The sequence below is a fragment of the Microtus oregoni genome, unplaced genomic scaffold, assembly GCF_018167655.1.
Source record: "Microtus oregoni isolate MIOR12 unplaced genomic scaffold, Mior012 000099F_ref0000060, whole genome shotgun sequence".
Taxonomy (NCBI): domain Eukaryota; kingdom Metazoa; phylum Chordata; class Mammalia; order Rodentia; family Cricetidae; genus Microtus; species Microtus oregoni.
Genome location: NW_024544712.1, coordinates 1,335,187 through 1,355,395, shown reverse-complemented (window position 1 = coordinate 1,355,395; position 20,209 = coordinate 1,335,187). Strand labels below are relative to the sequence as shown.

At 41.3% G+C, this 20,209-nt stretch overlaps 2 protein-coding genes across 2 annotated transcripts; both read right to left on the bottom strand.

The window, feature by feature from the left end:
- Positions 1 to 671: 671 nt before the first annotated feature.
- On the bottom strand, positions 672 to 1,525 carry LOC121443066 (claudin-34-like). The gene is made up of 2 exons (XM_041644751.1): positions 1,494 to 1,525; positions 672 to 1,320 (listed from the first exon to the last, which is right to left on the bottom strand). The coding sequence occupies exons 1-2, from the start codon at positions 1,523 to 1,525 to the stop codon at positions 672 to 674; spliced, it is 681 nt and encodes a 226-aa protein (XP_041500685.1).
- An 11,103-nt stretch (positions 1,526 to 12,628) lies between these two features.
- On the bottom strand, positions 12,629 to 13,312 carry LOC121443091 (ferritin light chain 1-like). Its single transcript, XM_041644778.1, has one exon. It carries the CDS (start codon positions 13,124 to 13,126, stop codon positions 12,629 to 12,631), a length of 498 nt encoding a protein of 165 aa, XP_041500712.1. The 5' UTR covers positions 13,127 to 13,312.
- Positions 13,313 to 20,209: the final 6,897 nt, after the last annotated feature.

Here is a 20,209-nt window from a genome sequence, read left to right as displayed (position 1 = left end):
TATGTCATCTGCTGACACTTTTAGCTTCTGAGTTAGTGGTACCTAGTAACCTTTCAATATGACTCAAAAGGTCTCATATGACAGTCACAAGGGCTGTTAGGTCAGATAAAGAGACAATGATTATTAAAGGAAATATAGACTTCTTTAGACTATTGAGTCTTGTCATATACTGGAGAGATTCCTTCCACTAATTTGCCAAGTTGAACACATTTTGAAAACTTAATATGACAGAGATGCTATTTGTTGTATAATATATATTATGTAATATAATATAGATATAGTATTATTATGACATGACAAATAGGTAAGCTTTTGTTTTTAGCTTTGGAACCAGATGGCAATATGAGAGATTAATGTGCTCTGACACTCATTTTCATATATACTAGATTTATTTATCATTTCCTTCACTGACATCAATTAAAACCTAAAGTTCATAAGACAATTTGATAAGTGGGTACGGTTTTTTAAATTTTTAATCAAAGTTCATAATAAAACTAATGAAGTAATGAAACACAGAAAAGATATGATATCAGAAGGAGCCACTTGGCCATTTTCTATCACAGGCCACTTGAACACTGTTGAGTTCTTGGAAACTTTAGGTCGATATCTCAAAAATCCTTGTTATAACCACAGGAAATTTTGGATGTTTTTAAGGCAAAGTAAATTCATCTTCAGGTATTAGGAAAGGCTTGGCTGCTTAAGGGAAACGTGTAAGAAATAAAAATCAAACCACTGCACAAAAACAGAATGGCTGCTAGAAATGCCACTCCCATGGCAACCCCAACTTTCTGACTATGTGGGTAAAAGGGTATATGCACAGATGGTGGAAAGCCAATTCCCTCCTTGTTCACAATGGAAAAATAATTGCACAAGACAGTAAGGAAGACAAAGCTACTGGCAATGATGTTAAGAATTGCTGAAGTGCTGAAGGCATTGTAGATGACATTCTCCTCTTGTCTTCCCATGTACACATTTCTAAGAGCAACAGTGGTGGCCACTTTTCCAATCAGCCATAAAATGTTGGAGATCAGGAGCAGGTGTTGAGAAACACGAATTTCCAAAGGGATGAAGTTGTCATGGTAGCTGTATTGGTGACACATTCTAATATTGCTGGAGTTGTCATGGTGGTAGATGCAGACTTTCCAAACTCCCACAAAGGCCACACTAGGGTAAGAGATTGTGGGTTCGTTCAAGTACCACACTCGCCATTGCGGGAGGCCCATGGAGATGATGCAAAGAATCCATGCTGTGGTGGACAAAGCAAAACCTCCTGCCTGGTGATAGGAACCATTGCTCATGATGACAGTGAACACTGGACAACTGCAAAGAAATACAAAACAACATAAGGACAAGCTCCTCAAGCCTGGGACACTGTCTGTTGGGCGACTAGTAACAGAGGGAGTATTTATTTGTATGAGAAAATGGGCCTTTGTTCTAGAAATTGCTATTGGAATATAAGCAAATTAAGTGAAGAAACATTTGGGAAAATTTACTGCGACTTGACAATGAACTCTAACTGTTCCATTTTTGACTATTGGTCCAGATGTACAATGAGGTTTGGATACAGATATTCAGTCACAAAGATGACCAGTTTGTAGTTTTGGGGGAGTGTCAAGGCCAGCATAACATATGTCTTAAGTTCCAGGCCAGTCTGAGTTTCATAGTGAAACTCTGTACAAAAAAAATCTAATATGGAAGGCAATAAATGATGAATAAACTATCAATTAATTAATTAATGATAAAAGTAATAGAAAATCAAGTGATTCTAGTAAGCATATATAGTTTACTGCTCAGTGTATATTACTTTGAAGCAAATCAATTCACTGGAATATTTGGCACATGTCAAAAGAGGACAATTTGGAACCTAAGAAAATGTTCACCAGGAAGCAAATCTAAAATGCATAGGAACCAGTAAGCATGTTTGTATGCTTTTGCACTGTCCTAGAGCTACATAGGGATAAATGGCAGCTGTGGGCTCAGAAGAATGAAGGGTAAATGAGAGAAGACATCCAGCTTAGTTTATAGAGAGTACAGGGTTCTGGAGGTTCTAGTGGTGGTATCATAGATGGGAGCACAAAGGGAAAGAGTGGGACAGGCTGATCCCTAAAATTATAATTAGCAGGACTGTGTTTAAAGCCATATGTCACTACCCTTGGCATAAGGAAGACATTTTTGCTATGGTTTGTTTAATCTGAGTTATGACCTTATTATGTAGACCATTCTGGCTTCAAACTCAGTATGTAGCCCAGACTTAAGCTGGTGTGACTGGCCACAAATTCACTGTGAGACAGACTGGACTTGAAATGATGTTCCTCGTGCCCCTGGGTACCATGTTGCATTTATGAGACTACTATTTAGAAGATAGTGAATAATAATACTTGAATTCAATTTCCGAGCTCCTTTTGCTGTCAAGGGATGAGAGAAATGAAGAACTGCACTCTCTATCCCTAGTGTAGAAGCCCCACCAGAGAAGTCATATTATCCTCAACTGGCATCAACAGCTTCAACAAACTAGCTCTTTTTTCCAGGCCCATCTCTATTGTCAAAGCACTAAAATAATCAAAAGTTCCAGGAATTAAATGCCCACTTGTGTCAGAAAGAGAAGTGAGGGAGCAGAAGAAGGGATACCACTCTGTACCCTGTGTGTGAGTCAGGGTAGAAGAACCAGGAGAGCTGCTAAGAACATGATAGATATCACACAAACATAAGAGGAATCCTGGGTGGCTTTTTAATGTATTTAAAAAGGGAAGACCTTTTATGGGAAGAGGTCTTTCCCAAGTGATGGGGATGCCCAAGTTGTACAGGTTGTGTAGCAGTGAATCACTGAAGGAGGCAAGAGTGGGGTCTGATGTGGAATTCCCATTTGTATGCTGTGAATACCATTGGTTAATAAAGGACTGCTTTGGACCTATAGCAAGGCAGAACTTAAATAGGCGGGAAAAACTGAACTGAATGCTGGGAGAAGGGCAGAGTCAGAGAGAAGCCATGTAGCCCCAGGGATGGAACTTTACCCGGTAAGCCACAGCCATGTGGCAATACACAGATTACTAGAAATGGGTTAAATTCAGAAGTAAGAGTTAGCCAATAAGAAGCTCAAGCTAATGGGCCAAGCAGTGATTTAATTAAGACAGTATCTGTGTTATTATTTTGGGGCTAAGCAGCCGGGAACAAACTAGTGGTGTCCTTACCACAGGGTTCAAAGAAAACAGTCATGGAATTGATCCAACCATCATAGACAGAGAAAGTCACACACCAGAACATTGCACATAAACAGGTTTTTATTTACACATATGTGCAAACAGAGAGAGACAGCCACACTCTTACACATTAATACTTATAAACATAGATGCATGTGTGTATGTACATGGACTGACAAAGAAGGCTATAGATCCTCTACAAGGTGTCAATATTACAAAATCATACTATTTGATGTTCTGCCTGCTCTACATTGAGAGCACATGATGCTTTGTAGGCTTGAGAATTTGCATGAATAAATCAAAAGGTCTGGCACGTGCACCCCTTCATGGAGTCAGGTTCTGTGAGCTGAAGGATCAAGACAGCTGTTCTTTGGGCCACATTTCTTGACCATTCACTCATATTTAGATAGAGAACATAAGACACAGAATGTAGCAACAGAGTGAGGACAAAATAACACAGAAAGACAGAGAGATGCTCAGATAGAGGTAGGGAGACAGAGAATGGTGCTGATGCATGACATCATGACAGAGAATAGGCCACACTATGTGTCACTAGCCTGAATGAAGGTCCCACTCAAAATTCAAAGCCTAGTTTCTACAGAGCTTGTTTTGTCTTCCACATTTTTGTGATGTTGAGTAATAAACCATTAAATCGAACCATAATAACTCACACTTCAATTGTTGCTCACCTTTCCATAGATCAAAATACTTGAGAGAGTAACTTAAAAAGGAATTATTTAGTTTGGATCAGATTTCAGAGAGTTGAGTCTAATGCCCCTGGCTTTCTGGATTCCGCCAGTGCTGCTACCTATGTCCTAACTACTTAAGTGTTAAGAACATCCCACAACACTTCCACCAGTTAGGAACCAAATATTTAACACATGAGATTTTGGGGGTTCAGATCACACCAAAATCTAATATCACCACAGAAGATCACACTGTGGGATTGCACTAAAACAATCCCTGGTGTGATCAACTCCACAGAGACAGAAAGCAGAATGGTGGTTGCTGGGAGCTGGGGCAGTCAGAAGTAGGAGATGACATTCAATGAGGACAGCATTTCTGTTGGGGAGGACGGGAAGTCATAGCCACTCCATGGCACTGTGAATGTATTTACAGCCACAGTTCTGTACACATAGACAGTCGGTGATGAATGGTGATATGTATATTTAGCCATATTGCTTAGAGTATACACCAAAAACAGATGGAGCCTCTACTAACCAGCAGTGCTGTCTTCACGTGACCAGTTACCAGCTATATGGCAAAACAAGCAGCTATCTGGGCCGTCGGGGATGATGAGGACACAGCTCTCTTAATATGTCCTTTGGTGTCCTTTGTTGCTGGCAACACAACTGGCTTGTTTTATAGTTCCGAGAATTCTACTATGTCATCAAATTCCAACCCTCAGAGACCCCACTACCTGTTTTCAGCCACCAATGTATGAATATCATGATAGTCTTTGGGGACTGAATATCATGATAGTATTTGGGGACACATTACAGCACTGTCATATATTCTTTCTTTGGTCATATACGGTCCTGTTTCTTGTAGCATGAGTTGTATATACCAGTGACCTTCTCTGACCCAGCTGAGTAATTCAGGCCTGTCTGATATCCTTTTCTTGATTTCTTCCCTTTGAGGAATAGTTTCTCAGGCCAGTCTTAGAGAAGTCATTGCCATATTTAGAAGTAGGTGCTAGCAGAGATGACAAAAACACACTAGGAAAGATCCTGGTTAGTTCATCAGGAATATGCACAAAGATCCAGGTTTGTAAAACAGTCAATGAGGTTATAGCTGGAATAAAAAGGAAACCCTCCTAAAACACATTGATGGATGAGGCACTATAGATCCTCACAGCGGAATACTACACAGCCACACCAATTATGTCAAATTACATTGAAGGAAACTTCCCAACTATGCTTAGTAAAAAGAATATTTCAAAAAGTATCATTTGCCTAAATCCTATTTCTGTTTGAAAAAAGGAAAAGTAAGAGATGGAGGCTGAAAATGACTTCAGAGAAGGAGGGAAAGGATGGAATTGGTTGCAATATGATGTTTTTCCTTGTCTTTTTTTTTTGTTTTTGAGACAATTTCACTATGTAGTCATGGTCAACTTGAACTTCTAATTCTCTAACCTCTGACCTCAGAGACCTGAGATTTCAGACAGGTGCCACCATGCACTTCCTAAGCACACATAGGAGTCTAATATAATGACTGTGTCTAACTGTAAGATTGAAAATGCTTTATTGTTTCTTTAATGTTTTGTAATGTATCAGTTTATATGTTTATGCTGACTAATGGGTGTCTTTAGAAACAGAAAAAACACACTGGTATGAATTTTCCTTCAGTATGTAGATCATTATGTAAATGTTCAGACAGCCAGATACCCTGGACAGATTGCCTTGAAAATAAGAAGGGCAACTAACAATATGCAGAATTTAGATACAATGTTTACACAAGGTTTAGGTTCCAAGTACACTGCCATGTTCACTAATATCAAAACAACTCATCTCCAATTGAGAGGACATACACAGTAGGTCAGGAATGCTGAGTCATTTGCTCAGGACTTGTAACTGTGAAGTTGTTGTAATAGGAGCGGCGGGGCTGCGTCCCCAGCACCCCAGCCACCTGGCTAGCTTATGCCCGAAATAACAACACACAAACTATATTCATTTAAACACTGCTTGGCCCATTTCTATCTAGCCTTTTCTAGGCTAATTCTCACATATTAATTTAGCCCATTTCTAATCATCTGTGTAGCACCGCTAGGTGCACTTACCGGGAAGATTCTAGCCTACGTCCATCCTGGGTCGGAGCTTCATCGCGTGTGCCTCAGAGAGCAGAGCTATCGCGTGTCTGCCCAGGAGAGGGGAGCATGGCATCTCTGCTCCAGAGAGCAGAGCTGTCGAGTCTGAGCTCACTTCCTCTTCCTCCCAGCATTCTGTTCTCTTTACTCCACCCACCTATATTTTAACCTATGAGAGCCAAGCAGTTTCTTTATTATAATTAACCAATGACCTTCCTCCATCATGAAGTGAAAGGTATTTTGTGCCTGGCTGGTCTCTCAGGGCTTGAATGTGTTTTCATTTGGTCATGTAATTTGCTTAAGTCAACAGAAGGTTGCAAGGTATGAAGTGACCAATGCCATGACAAGCATCATTGTGAATGGATTGGTGCTCTGTTTTACTTGCTAAAAGCAGGCCTAATAGACAAGATTGCTTCCAGCAACAAGATGAGGGTCACATGGCAGTCAAGTCTGAACCAGCTGCATGACCTACAAGCTCATGAGTTAAGTAAATACCTTGCACTGTGTATTGCTCAGAATTTGTAATTGTTTTGTATCACAGATTTAGACAGTTAACCAATAAAATCTGTGTCCCTCACCATTGCTGGACTGCAAATTATAAAAACATATGATCAGTAGCAAAGATTGCTCAAATAATTTAAGAATCTCCCTTATAATAAGGCTCTTCTTCCTCCTCCTCCTCCTTCTCCTTCTTCTCCTTTTCTTTCCCTTCTCCTCTCCCTCTTTCCTTTCTTCCCTCTCTCCTTCTCTTCCTTTCCCCATTCCCCTCTTTTACCCCCCCCATTCCTGCTCCTCTTTTTACACTGCATTTTGTTCTATATCCCAGGTTGGTTCTGAACTCGCATCAATGCTCTTCTAGTATTTTAGATATGTACTAAAATGCCTGACTTAGGTTATTTTTTTGGTGGAAAATCAGCAGTCTCAGCTTGGTTTAAAGTAAAAACATTTTTTTTCCATAGGAGGTGAGAGGACAGTCAGCTCCACCTTTTCTAATGTGACCCCATGTTCAAAGAAAGGAATGACCCCATGGAAGGAAGAGGAGGTTTTGGTGGCACAGCAAGAACTTTGCAAGGTAGTAGTAGTTTCATTGAACAGGAATCAACACCTTTGCAAAGGCTTTCATCCAACAAGTATTGGTAAACTGTCAACAGGTCATTTGTGTTCTTCAGTTCTGAAGCTTGTCAGCCTTTGACTCAACCAAGGGGAGGGCATTATCATCTTTATCAGATCCTGTGGCACCAGTATCCTCTGGCTCAAGAAGCATGGATTTTTAGTACTTTAAGACAACATTAGCCCATGTACATACATGGATGCATGTTTCAGGAAGACTGTGGTTACTGAAGAGGAGCATCTAGGTTGTATCCAGGTTCTGGCAATTACAAATAATGCTGCTATAAACATAGTTGAGCAAATGCTTTTGTAGTATTATTGAGCATCTTTTGGGTATATGCCCAAGAGTGGTATTGCTGGATCCTGAGGTAGCTTAATTCCCAATTTTCTGAGAAACCATCACATTGATTTCCAAAGTAGTTATACAAGTTTGCATTCCCACCAGCAATGGAGGAGTGTTCCCCTTACACCACATCATCTCCAGCATAAGCTGTTATCATTGGTGTTTTTGATTTTAGCCATTCTGACAGGTGTAAGATGGTATCTCAGAGTTGTTTGGATTTGTATGTCCCTGATAGCTAAGGATGTTGAACATTTCCTTAAGTATCATTTGGCCATTTGAGATTCTTCTGTTGAGAATTCTCTGTTTAGCTCATTACCCCATTTTTAAATTGGGTTATTTAGAATTTTGATGTCTAATTTCTTGAATTCCTTATATATTTTGGAGATCAGTCTTTTATCTGATGTGAGGTTGGTGAAGACCTTTTCACATGTAGTAGGCTGCCTTTTTGTCTTATTGCCCGTGTCCTTTGCTTACAGAAGTTTCTCATTTTCATGAGGTCCCAGTTGTTTTTTATTGCTCTTAGTGTATATGCTCCCAGAGTTATATTTAGGAAGTGGTCTCCTGTGCTCATGCAATGAAGACAACTTCCCACTTTCTCTTCTATCAGGTTCAATATGGTCAGGTTTATATTGAGGCCTTTAATCCATTTGGACTTGAGTTTTGTGCCTGGTGACAGATATGGATCTATTTTCATTCTTCTACATGTTGACATCCAGTTATGCCAGCACCGTTTGTTGAAGATGATTTCTTTTTTCCATTGGATAATTTTAGCTTCTTTGTCAAAAGTCAGGTGTTCATAGGTTTGTGGATTAATATCCGGGTCTTCATACCAATTCCATTTGTCAATGTCTCTGTTTTTATGCCAATACCAAGCTGTTTTCATTACTGTAGTTCTGTAATAGAACTTGATGTTGGGCATTTCCTTTATTGTACATAATTGTTTTGGCTATCCTGAGGTTTTTTTCATATGAAGTTGATTATTGTTCTTTCAAGGTCTGTGAAGAATTTTGTGGGGGAATTCATTGAATCTGTACTTTTTTTTTTTGGTAGGATTGCCATTTTTACTATGTTGATTCTTCCTATCCAAGAGCATGAGAAATCTTTCCATTTTCTGGTATCTTCTTCAATTTCTTTCTTCAAAGACTTAAAGTTCTTCTCAAATAGGTCTTTCACTTCTTTGGTTAGTGTTACTCCAAAATATTTTAAGATGTTGGTGGCTATTGTGAAAGGTGATGTTTCTCTGATTTCCCTCTCTGCCTCTTTATCCTTTGTGTATAGGAGGGCTACTGATTTTTTTGAGTTGATAACATATAAGTTTAAAAAACAGAAATTTGACCAGAAGTATCCCACATAGATGATCAGTGTTGTTTTCAGTAGGTACAGGTTAGTAAATGGAAATTTCAGTGTCCTGCACTAGTTACTTCCTCATGAGGTTGGTTAGATAGGCTGTAGAAGCAATCAAAGGAACGCAGGCTCCTGTTCTTGCTTTTGGTTGCCTACCAAAACATAAATAGATGGTAAGAAGTTATTGGTGAAGACACCACATACTTTGATTGCAGGATACAGAAATCAATCTTGAACTGACCCAAAAAATCCCTCCCTACTGCATAGGTTTTATAGTGCTGTAAGGCTATGCAGGTTGCTGGGGTTGGGGGTCAATGTCAGTGGTCTTACTCAACATTGGACCTTTGCATGCTGCCATATGAATTTGACAGGCAGGATGTGCCAACTGGTGCAACAGTAGCAAGAATGTTAATGGTGATAATCAACCACCAACTAATTGGACCTGAGCCTTAATCCAAAGGAAGGAATTTGTGCTCAATATTGTAAACATGGTCAAAACCCTAATGATAACTTTAATTATATCTGTAATCACTATTGCTGTGATTAAACACCAAGACCAAATCAATTTATAGAAGATGGAATTGATTTGGACTTGTGGTTCTACAGGGTTAGAGTCCATGATAGCAGATCAGAGGCAACAGGAAGCAGGCATAGTAGTAGGATCATAAGCTAGGTGTTAACATCTTAAATGGCAAACATGAAGCAGAGAAAGATAATTGGAAATGGTCCATGAATTTGAAACTTCAAATCTTATCCTCAGTGACATACATACTCCAGCAAGGTCATACTTCCTAATCCTACTCAAACAGGACCAAAAACTTGCAAGTAAATATCAACATACCTGAAATTATGGAAACACCTCATTCAAGCCACCACATTTTACTCCCTGACCACAAAGACCCCTGGTCATACTGTAATGCAAAATGCATTTACTCCAACATCATATGTGTCTATAGGCTCTCACAGTCTCAACACAGTTTTAAAGTTCAAGGGCCAAAGTCTCTGGTGATACTCAAGGCAATCTCTTATTTGTTACCTACTGTAAAAGCAAAAAGCAAATTTCATATTTCCAATATAAAATGGTGCTTAATGAATATTATCTTTCCAAAAGGGGGAGCTAAATTTAAAATGGATTGATTGTATCGATTTAATACTATTGAAGCATTAATATAAAAAGAAGTACAATGTAGATGTGCTTGACAGTATCGATGATCCTGAAAATAATTATGATGTAAGAAGCCATTAAATTATATGATGTGTAATCTACTCTGTATAGACAATAATCATATCAGTTTCTGTCCGTGAGAGGGCAGAGTGTGGGGAAGAAACGAGAAGAAGGAATGTAAAATGTAGCTGCAGATTTCTCTCTTACCTGCAAGGTCTCGAACAATCATTCTAAAACTCATTATTAATTACATATGCTTGCTCTATTAGCACAAACTTATTATTAACTAACTCTTACAACTTAGTCTAATCCATTACTACTAGATTATGTCTGACCACAAGGCTCATGGCTTTTTACTTCATATCTTGATTATCCTGCAACTGCTGGCATCTCCCTGACACTGCTTTCTTTCTCCCTGTATTCAGTTTGGCTTTTTTGCCTAGCTATATTACACCCTTCCATAGGCCAAAGCAGTTTTATTCATGAACCAATAATAGCAACACATATTTGCAGCATACAGAAATACATCCCACTATATCTCCCCTTTTCTGTCTAATTAAAAAGGAAGGTTTTAGCATTACCATAGTAAAATTACATATAACAAAACGGTTATCAATCAAGAATTACAGTTAGAATATTTAGTCTATTTGTATTTGACAAAATTAAAGAAAATATTCTATGGTCAATCCTATCTTTTTGTCTAAAGATTTATAACTAATTTATTTTTATCATAACTGAAGAAAACTATAATTATAACTATCTAGACTTCAACTCCATCAAAGACCCCAGAAAGATATATTACCTGAGTGAACAAGAAGTGCATTGTAAGTAACTTCCAAAGCTCTAGAAATGACAAGGACTTCTGATTCCCTTGACAGTCACCCAAAGTAATTCTGTAACATGAGGCACCCATATTCTTACTATTGGCCTAGAGTATTGGCATACTTCTCAGTGAAGTAGGACATTTGGATACTTGTTCTACCCATATTAGCAGTTTGTCAATCATTTTCCTCTATGTCCTGCAGAATGTCTGGAAGTTTTATTCTGTGAAGCAGGAACTTGAAAGGACCATCCTGCCTTGTTTTAATAGAGGTTAGTGGTCATTTTTATGTGACCCCTTCACATCCAGTTTATACAGCATACATTCAAGCAGTCCAGAAAAGAGAAGTTTCTCACCCTAATGGTTAGCCTTGCTGCATTGAAAGCAAACTTGATAAGGAGCTTCTTCAATGCTCATCATCTTCTTGAAGCAATTGGGGCTGCCAGAAGCAGACTTGTCTACTGTCAAGGAAAATCTAAGTACTTAAAACATTTTCAATGTAATATTCTGCAGTGTGTTGAAGTGTTTGAAGATTACTTATCCATCTGAAATATATATCTGCATATCTAGAAAACCTAACTAACATGACTCTAAGTTTGACTTTTAAATTGTATTTTTAACTTTACATTACATTTTAAATGAGCTGTATAAACATAATGCTTTAAAAACCTGTAGGAATATACCTTAAATTTGTATCAATAAACCAAAATCCATACCAATATAAAATATTTTGAGATTAACAGTTACTTTTTGGATTAAAGTAGATTTAATAATCAACTTTTAAACTATTTCTGTATCACATACCCCTTTTTCTTTAGAAAGACATTGACTATGATCATAAATCATTTAAGCAATCTTCTATAAATGAAAACAAACATTTATCAATAATATTTTGGGAGTTTGGGCATAGTATACTATACTGCTTCCTTCTGGTTGAAGGTGTAGGTAATCTCATGGGGATCATGAGAAAATTAGAATTTTGGTTAAAACTTGGCTGTAGTAGTCTATAAGGCTGTAGAACCTCAACCAGTTGCCTTGATGTCAGAACAGCTGACATCAAGAAAGGAAAGCAGAAAGTAAAGTAACAAATGAGTCTTATCTACTAGCTTATGCTGCCTTCTTGAAACAGGAGGATGCAGAAATTCAGTTCATGGGAAATGTCTGTTTGAATAGTAACCAAGAAGGCTAGATTAAGACAAAACCAGAAAAAGAGTATTCATTATAACTAGTCTAACTATAACTACAATCTGATTATAACAACTCCAACATTTTATTTTAATATTTTAATAGTGGTATTTTAAGAGTGGTAAGCAATAACATGTGTTGTAGAAAAAACATAATTTAACTGTTATTGGACCCTGAAATGAAACAATTGCATCAATCTAAGACTAAGACAAGTTTCTTCTTGACCACATACATATGGTTAAAAGTCCACAAGGGACAAAAAAAATGAAAAGAACAGAAATATTTGAGGCATGGGATATTGAACAAACACAGGTTTCCCTTGAAAGAGGATGGGAATGAGCAAGCTAAAGCTGGTGTGTGCCTTCTCATGAAATAGCTAGAAGCAGTGAAGTAGAGCTAGCAGAGCACAGACTCCCATAGTCCTTTGTACTACACTTGAACACAAATATATTTCTTTTTTTTTTTTTTGCTGCTTCAAAAGGCTTTATTTTTACTTGGTCCAAAACTTGAGAGGGGCTCCAGGGCGTTACAAAGCTGCCTAGTGGCTTCTTGAGAGGTTAGGGTGAAGGTCCTGAGGCAGGCTGTTACAGAGCAGAGGTGGGAGCCCCTCAGAAGGAGAGGCCTCCTAGTCATGCTTGAGAGTGAGCCGCTCAAAGAGCTACTCACCCAGAGATGCCTGGGGCCCAGTAGCCAACCTGCGGAGGTTGGTCAGGTGGTTGCCCATCTTCTTGATGACCTTCACCTCCTTATCCAGGAAGTGGTTTTCAAGGAAGTCACAGAGATGAGGATCTGTGCGGGCAGAGCCCAGGGAATGAAGATCCAAGAGGGCCTGGTTCAAGTTCGTCTCCAAGGCCAGGGCAGCTTCCATGGCCTCCTGGGTTTTACCCCACTCATCTTGAGATGGCTTCTGCACATCCTGAAAGAGTGCACGGCCTCCGCGATCGTTCTGCAACTTGAGGAGACGCTCGGCACCCTCGCGCTTCTCCTCGGCCAATTCGCGGAAAAAGTGGCCTACACCCTCCAGAGCCACGTCATCCCGGTCAAAATAGTAGCCCAGGGAGAGGTAGGTGTAGGAGGCCCGCAGGTGCAGGTTGACCAGGCGGTTCACGGCAGCCTCCACTTCGGTGGAATAATTCTGACGAATCTGGGAGGTCATGGTTGAGACGCAGTCTGGAGCTACCCGCAAAGAGACGGTGTTAGCTGGTCCTGGGAGCTGAAGGTGGCGAGGTGATGGTCCCGGAGGCTGCGGCTGCAGATGAGGAGCGGTGGAAGCTAACAAAGGGAGGCCCCGGGTCTGTTCCGTCCAAACACTGTTGAAGCAAGACACAGATCCACGGGATCTCCGAAGGCTGCTCACAAATATATTTCACAAGAACAAAAATATGTATGAGGACCTGATTCAAATATATTAGTCAAGGTTACCTAATGAGGAGGGGGGCAAATAGTGCTAGTAAAAAGGGAAAAATGAATAAAATAGGAGGGACAGACTCTCATAAAATGAAAAATAGTGTGATAGATTTCAATAATGAAAGTAAATAGACATGTAACTGTCAATAGAGGGCAGTTTATTCAGTTTCCTGTCTGTGAGAGAAAAGACTGGTAGAAAGATATCTATTTTAAACCAGGAATTAAAAATAGGCAGTCTTAGATGCCAAATAGGTAAGGTGATGTCTATTTACAGGGCACATGTTTTCTTCTGTTGTGGTGGTAAGGACATGTCTTTATGGGACACATGGTTTTACTGTTGTTGCTTATAGGATGTCACCCATAACTGATGCACTCTTAATAGGGTCCTATCACTTTGTACAGTAATTAGGTATAATATCTAAAATATGATCAGAAGATGAAGGGAAAGTCAATGCAACTAAAAGTACAGGTTTGAAGTAGCAAACTCTCTGAGTTCACCACAGTCTAACTTGGCTATATGAAGAAGGGAGGAAGCATAAGAAATTTCTCTTGCAGAAGTTTCATTAAAGCTGCCCATTTCCAACCAGACATTGTAGTTCTAGCACATTTCCCCTTTTCCAGGGTGTAAGTCATATCTGGGATGTTCAGGCAGCCTACCATGGATTCCCTTCATCCCCAAAGGTGTCTGAGGTGGGGCATTGTGATGTTGTCTCAACCCCAACTTAGCTGCTCTTGGCTAGGGCAGACTTTGCTGACCAATCAGGACTGAAGGGTGTGGCCCTCCATTGTTCTGGCAGAGGAGATAAGCAGGGTACTCAGAGCTCTGGGCCAGTCTGCTAGAAAGCCTAGCATGGGAAAGGTGCCCAAGAAACCTCCAGAGACTAGTGCAGATGCAACCCCCTCGACCCTAGGGTCGAAGATGAAGAAGCAGCAGCATAAGACTGCCCATCATCCCAAGAACCACTCCATGCAGAAGACCCAGTGTCGCTGTTATTGTCATCAAATTGTGAAGGTGAGAGGACCTAAGCTTATTTCCTCCTTTCTGAAGCTATTCCCACCCCTAGGACTTTCTCTGGCCCCCTATAAACCCCTCCTCTATCTCTGCCCCTTCTCATAAATCCCCATCCACATGTGTATCTATCTTTTCCCAAAGCAGTGCCCTGTGACCTTGGTGTGTGACCCTTTCAGAGAACCATGAAGAAACAATCCTTGCGAAGAAATACTCATGGAAAGGCTTCTAGGAAAGCCATCCAAATAAGAATTCCAAAGGAGCCTAGCGAAACAGCGTTGGCATTACTGATTGAAGAAACAGGTGAGGATGATGCCAACCTGAACGCACCTGAGCAGAGTCAACCAGGCTTAGACAGCTCCCGTATTTGTGTTGAGGACCTGACCAGCTCCAAGACTCAAGGCACAGATGAAGACCCAATAAACACCAATGCACAGGTCTGGCAGCTGAGTCATGGTCAGTGATGTGAAAATCACATTTTAACACAAGGCCAAGTTCATTGGTGGTGCCAATAAAAGTAATCAGATGTGAAAATGTGTATGTCCTTCCAGTCTCTGATTGTGGGAAAGGGAAGAAGGAAGGGAAGGGTGGGTAGATGATAACAGAGGAACATTGGCTTCTACAACATTGATAGTGGGATGAACAGCCCCCTGATAAGCAGGCACTGGAGGGTCAAATTGACCCAACACAAATGTCCCTTGAAGATTTGTTTCACAGCGTAGAAGGGAAGGCATTAGGTACGGCTGGGGCAAGGTCTCAGGACAAGACATCTGTAGGAAATGAGATGTGGGTCGCAGTTCCCATCCCGATTTAGACAACCCATCAGCTTTAAGATACATATGTCTTTATGGTATTTGTTACAATCCTACATATGATCTCACTTCCCCTGTAATCAGATTGATGACTACCTTAATTGTCATCATAGAACATTCATTCAGTAACTGAAGGAAGCAGATGCAGAGATGCACAGCTAAGCACTGGGCCAAACTCCAGGAGTTCAGTCAAAGAGAGGAAGAAGTAATAATATGAGCTAAGGGGTAAGAACCATGATGGGGAAACCCACAGAAACAGCTGACCTGAGCTAGAGGGAGCTCACTGACTCCAGACTGTCAGCTGGGGAAACTGCAGAGGACACTGAGCTAGGCCCTCTGAATGTGGGTGGCAGTTGTGGGGTTTCGTCAGTTGGTGGGGTCACTGATAGTGGGACCAGAATTTTGGGGGGATTGTGGGGGCTCAAGGCAGGGTTCCTCAATAGTATGGAGCCAGTCCCAGAAATCGCTCTTTAGACCAGGCTTACCTTGAACTATCAGAGATCCTTCTGCCTCTGCTTCCCAAGTTAGGATTAAAGGCATGTGCCACCACCACCCGCCTTTATCCCTACTGCATGAAAGGACTTTTGGAGCCCATTCCCGATGGAGGGATACCTTGTTCAGCCTAGATACAAGAGGGAGGACCTTGGTTCTGCCTCAATGTGATGTGCCAGACTTTGTTGACTCCCATAGAAGGCCTCATCCTCTCTGAAGAATAGATAGGGGTTGGGTGGTGAGAAGGAGAGGGAAGCAGGAGGAAGGGAGGGAGAGGAACTAGGATTGGTATGTAAACTACAAGTAGGTAGTTTAAAAAAAATTTAAAAATTCCCACAGAAGGGCCAAAGACCTCCTCCTATTGCAAGGTGCCAGTATACTGCAAGGATGGTAATGGTGACTGGGAACTGCAAGTGCAGCACTGATTCAGCCAGCTTCATTCAGAAAATTGGGGAGGAGCAGGACAGTGAGGAGTGGTCTGCCAACCAGGGCTGGCCACCAAGCAGGCAGCAGTGTCTACAGGAAAATGTAAAACAATTGACCTGCCTTTCCTAATAGCTTTACTGTGTATTTTCTAATGCTGGTTTTAATTCCTTCAGGAAGTATCCTGAAACTGATGTCTCAAAAAATTGTTTTGAAAGAGAAAAATGAAACTGGACAGGTGATGCTGTACTAGGAGTTCAAACATCAGGGAGAATTTGCTCCAGACACCACTCACACAACCACAATTGATGCAAAATCAAGAGGATTTTTATTCTGTCATGACAAGTCCTTTCAGGTTTGGGATATGAAGGACATCCAATAGCTGTTACAGCCCATCTTTTAAAGCAAAAAGCCACAGATACAGGGGGAAACCTGAAGGTTGTTTTCCAACCTATTGGATTGGCTTATTTAAAGGGTTATTAGCAGTGATTGGTCTATTTCAGGGCAAGAGAATAGCTGCGTGGTTGGGTGAGATAAGGGGGAACATCTGTGTGTCATCCTGACCTTGTCCTAGTGACTAAATTAATACATCAGGAACTGAGTCAACATCTGTGGGATGTATTTGCCTCAGTCTTCAGAATGGAGTTATGTTTGAAGATTATTCACAAGGACACAGGAGGATGAGCAGTCCAGCATGTGTGTGGGGGTGACTGTCCCATTTCCAAATTTTAAGAGGCTTCAAAAATGTCTTTAGAGCTGAGAGGCCTCAGAAATGCATTTAGAGTCTTTCATTCCCTCCTCTTGTTTTGCTGAATCCCAATCTTTGGATTTTCTGAGGTCTCTCTTGAGAGCCTGATATTGGTGGTTCAGTACTAAAGCTTGGGTAATACTGAGTCGTTCACAAATATACGTCAGGAGTCAGTTGAAAATGCAAGGTCCAAAAGTTAAGAGGAGTAGCCAAATGAGTAAGAAGCCAATGTTGCAAGCCTATCATAGGTCAGTAGAGGGCAATAGGTAATATTGCTGAAATTTTTAGAAGAGGCTATCCCCTCATAATAGGGAGCCCCTGGTACCAAACAAAGCCAACAGGATTTGGTCCTGTTGGGGTTTTTAGGGAGGGAGCTGGGAAATGGCGAGGTCTTAGGGCTTGGTGTGGTGCTTAGGGACCCTGCAGAAGGGGGCTAGTTTAGGCCACCTGACAAATATTTCAGTCACAATGTCTACATGTAGGATAAGAGTCCCGGAGAATTATTTGGTATTTTTTTTAGAGTCCTTAGTTTAGTTTTGGGTGTGTTGAAGCTTTTATCTGGAGGGTCCCAAGTCATCCTGTGGAGGTGCTGGCTTCACATGAGATTTGTGGATCCAGGTTGCAATTTCATCTACTTTGAGAGTGGTGGGTGTCATAAGGAGCATGGTGTAGGGTCCCTTCCAGGGAGGTTTAAGGCTCTGAGACTTGTATTGAAGAGTGGCAAGCAGCAGGCTTTGTTCCTGCTGCCCAGCTCCCAGCCACCTGGCTAGCTTATGCCCCAAAATAACAACACATAAATTGTGTTCATTTAAACACTGCCTAGCCCATTAGTTTCAGCCTTTTATTGGCTAATTCTCACATATTGATTAATCCATTTCTAATAATCTGTGTAGCACCACGAGGTGGTGGCTTACCAGGAAAGATTCAGCATGTCTGACCTGGCGGCTGGTTCCATGGGCATCTGACCCAGAGAGGAGTGGCATGGTAATTGCCTCACTTCCCTCTTCCTACCAGCAGTCTGTTCTGTCTACTCCACCCACCTAAGGGCTGGCCTATCAAATGTCCAAGGCAGTTTCTTTATTAACCAATGAAATCAACACAAAACAGAAGATCCTCCCACATCAGGGACTGATGTCTCCAGACTTATACAGAATCACCAACGGATGTGAAATCTCTGGGTGTCCAGGCTGGTAGGCAGCAGCCAGAGGTTTCCACACCTGGGCTTGGATGATCAGGAGGGCCTTTAGGTGGGCAAATAACAGTCTGGGAAGAATAGTATCAGGATTACGTATCTCACCTGCCTTAGTGAGCAGTGGCAGCCCTCATATAGGATCTCATAAGGCGTGAGTTTAAATCGTGCCAGGGTGTTTTGAACACAGAACAGGACAGAGGGAAGGAGGTCTGTCCAATCATTTTTGCCAGTCTCTAGAGCCAATTTTGTCAAGATCTCTTTTAGAGTTTTATTTATCTTTTCTACCTGACTTGACTAACAAAGACTGTGAGAAGGTAGAGGTTCAGTATGTCCAATGCTGAGGCTGCTATTGTTAGCCAAAACCCTCACATCGTATCTCATAGCTGCATCCTGAAACCATTCCCCCAACCCTAGTCAGTGCCAAATACACAGAGAAAACACCAGCTCTTTCTACGCTAACATCCTGTCTTATGAAGAAATAATGCATCAGGAGCAAGTTCATCTTCTACCGTCGTGCAATCAGTGTGGATCCCTCAGCATCAGCTTACAGGAAGACCTGTTATCAGGATCCAAAACATGTAAGAACCAGTCTCCCCATCTTACCAGACCATCTACCCGCCCATACCCCCAAGATCCCACCACAGATCACTGGGAAACTCATCTGGTCTTATAAGCAATTTCCGTGACTGGGTATGACTTAGCAGTCAGACCTCTACAGAGTAGTAAGGTCTTAGTGAGGACTTAACCCTGCATGCTAAGTCTCCTATCTGGCCAGGTCTCTAGTATAGACTCTGGCGGTCTGTAAGTTCCCTTCTTCTTGCTCAGATCATTCTTACACAGCTCCAGGTTACATAGATGGTCATACTCAAGTGGGGCCTTTTGTTGATCTCTCGCAGGGGTTTTCAGTGTCTTCTCACAAGTCCTTAGGCTTCCCTGATCTCTTGCAAGGGCTTTCAGTGTCTTCCCACAGGTCCTTCGCCTGAGCCTCCTACACCATTAGGGTCTTCTTTTCTCTTTTGCTCACACAGAGGGTATGTTAAGCATGTGAAGGGGGCATTATGAGGAAAAGGCGTGGGTTGAGGAGGAAATTCATGCCAGGACAGGGAAAGACAAGAGTCCCATGGGAAGGGAACCTGCTTAAGGAAAAAGAAAAGGTACATAGCTCTGGTCCACTTACCTTCCCAAATCTTTGTGACAGTGGCAGACCTGTGGCTTTGCCACCTGCATGGGAGAAGGCTTGACAGGAAGTCAGGGCACTCTCCTGCTGGTCCTTTGAGGTCGAAGCTTGTACATCTTCAATAGGCTCCACTGGCTCCTCATTCACCTCCATAATGGAGCCTAGGAGAGGTCTGAGCCAGAACTCTCAGCACCCTACTGATCTATCCCACAGAACAATTCAGGGCCATGCCCTTCAACCCTGATTGGTCAGCACAAACTTGCCACCCAATATGAACCTGTCTGACTTCTCACAGCACTGCCTCTTACCTCTCTGGACACAGGGTTGAGGGGTGGCTTCTAGAGAACCCAGGATGTACCTGAGAAATGAGGAAGTACCACATTGATACCTTGGTGGAAGAGGACCATGTTGGTAAAGGAAAGAGTCTGTCAGGACACAGGCGGCTCTTGCTGAGCTGCTCCATGATCTATTTCCCAAGTTTCTTTCTTTATGTAGTCAATCCTAATTATAGTGAAAGATGTGACAGAAAACCCCCTTCTCCAAACTCTGCCCCACATAACCCCTACTCATTAGTTCATTCTGGTTTTTCTTTTTGCTATCCCTTTGCTAGTGTTTGGATATTATTCTAAAAATGGTTCCAAAACATATTAGACCATACTTAAGACTCATTGGTAGGTGAATCACGCACAAAACAAAGAGGACCAGGTTTATGGAAAAGAACTCCCCTATCTGTTAAATTTCTCTTTAAAGAAGACTGATTTTTACTAGAATATGTTTTCGTTTATGGTTGGAAATTTTCATATAAGCATATGATGTATTCTTATTAAATCCCTCCCCAAATTCCTCCCAGTGTCTTCTGAGTTCAAAATGTTTAGAGGATTTTTCTGGCAACCCTCTGACTTATGAACAGAGACTCAAATCCATTGGCAATCATGTGGACAACTGTATGTTCACTTTCAATGAGTAGGAGAACACAGGT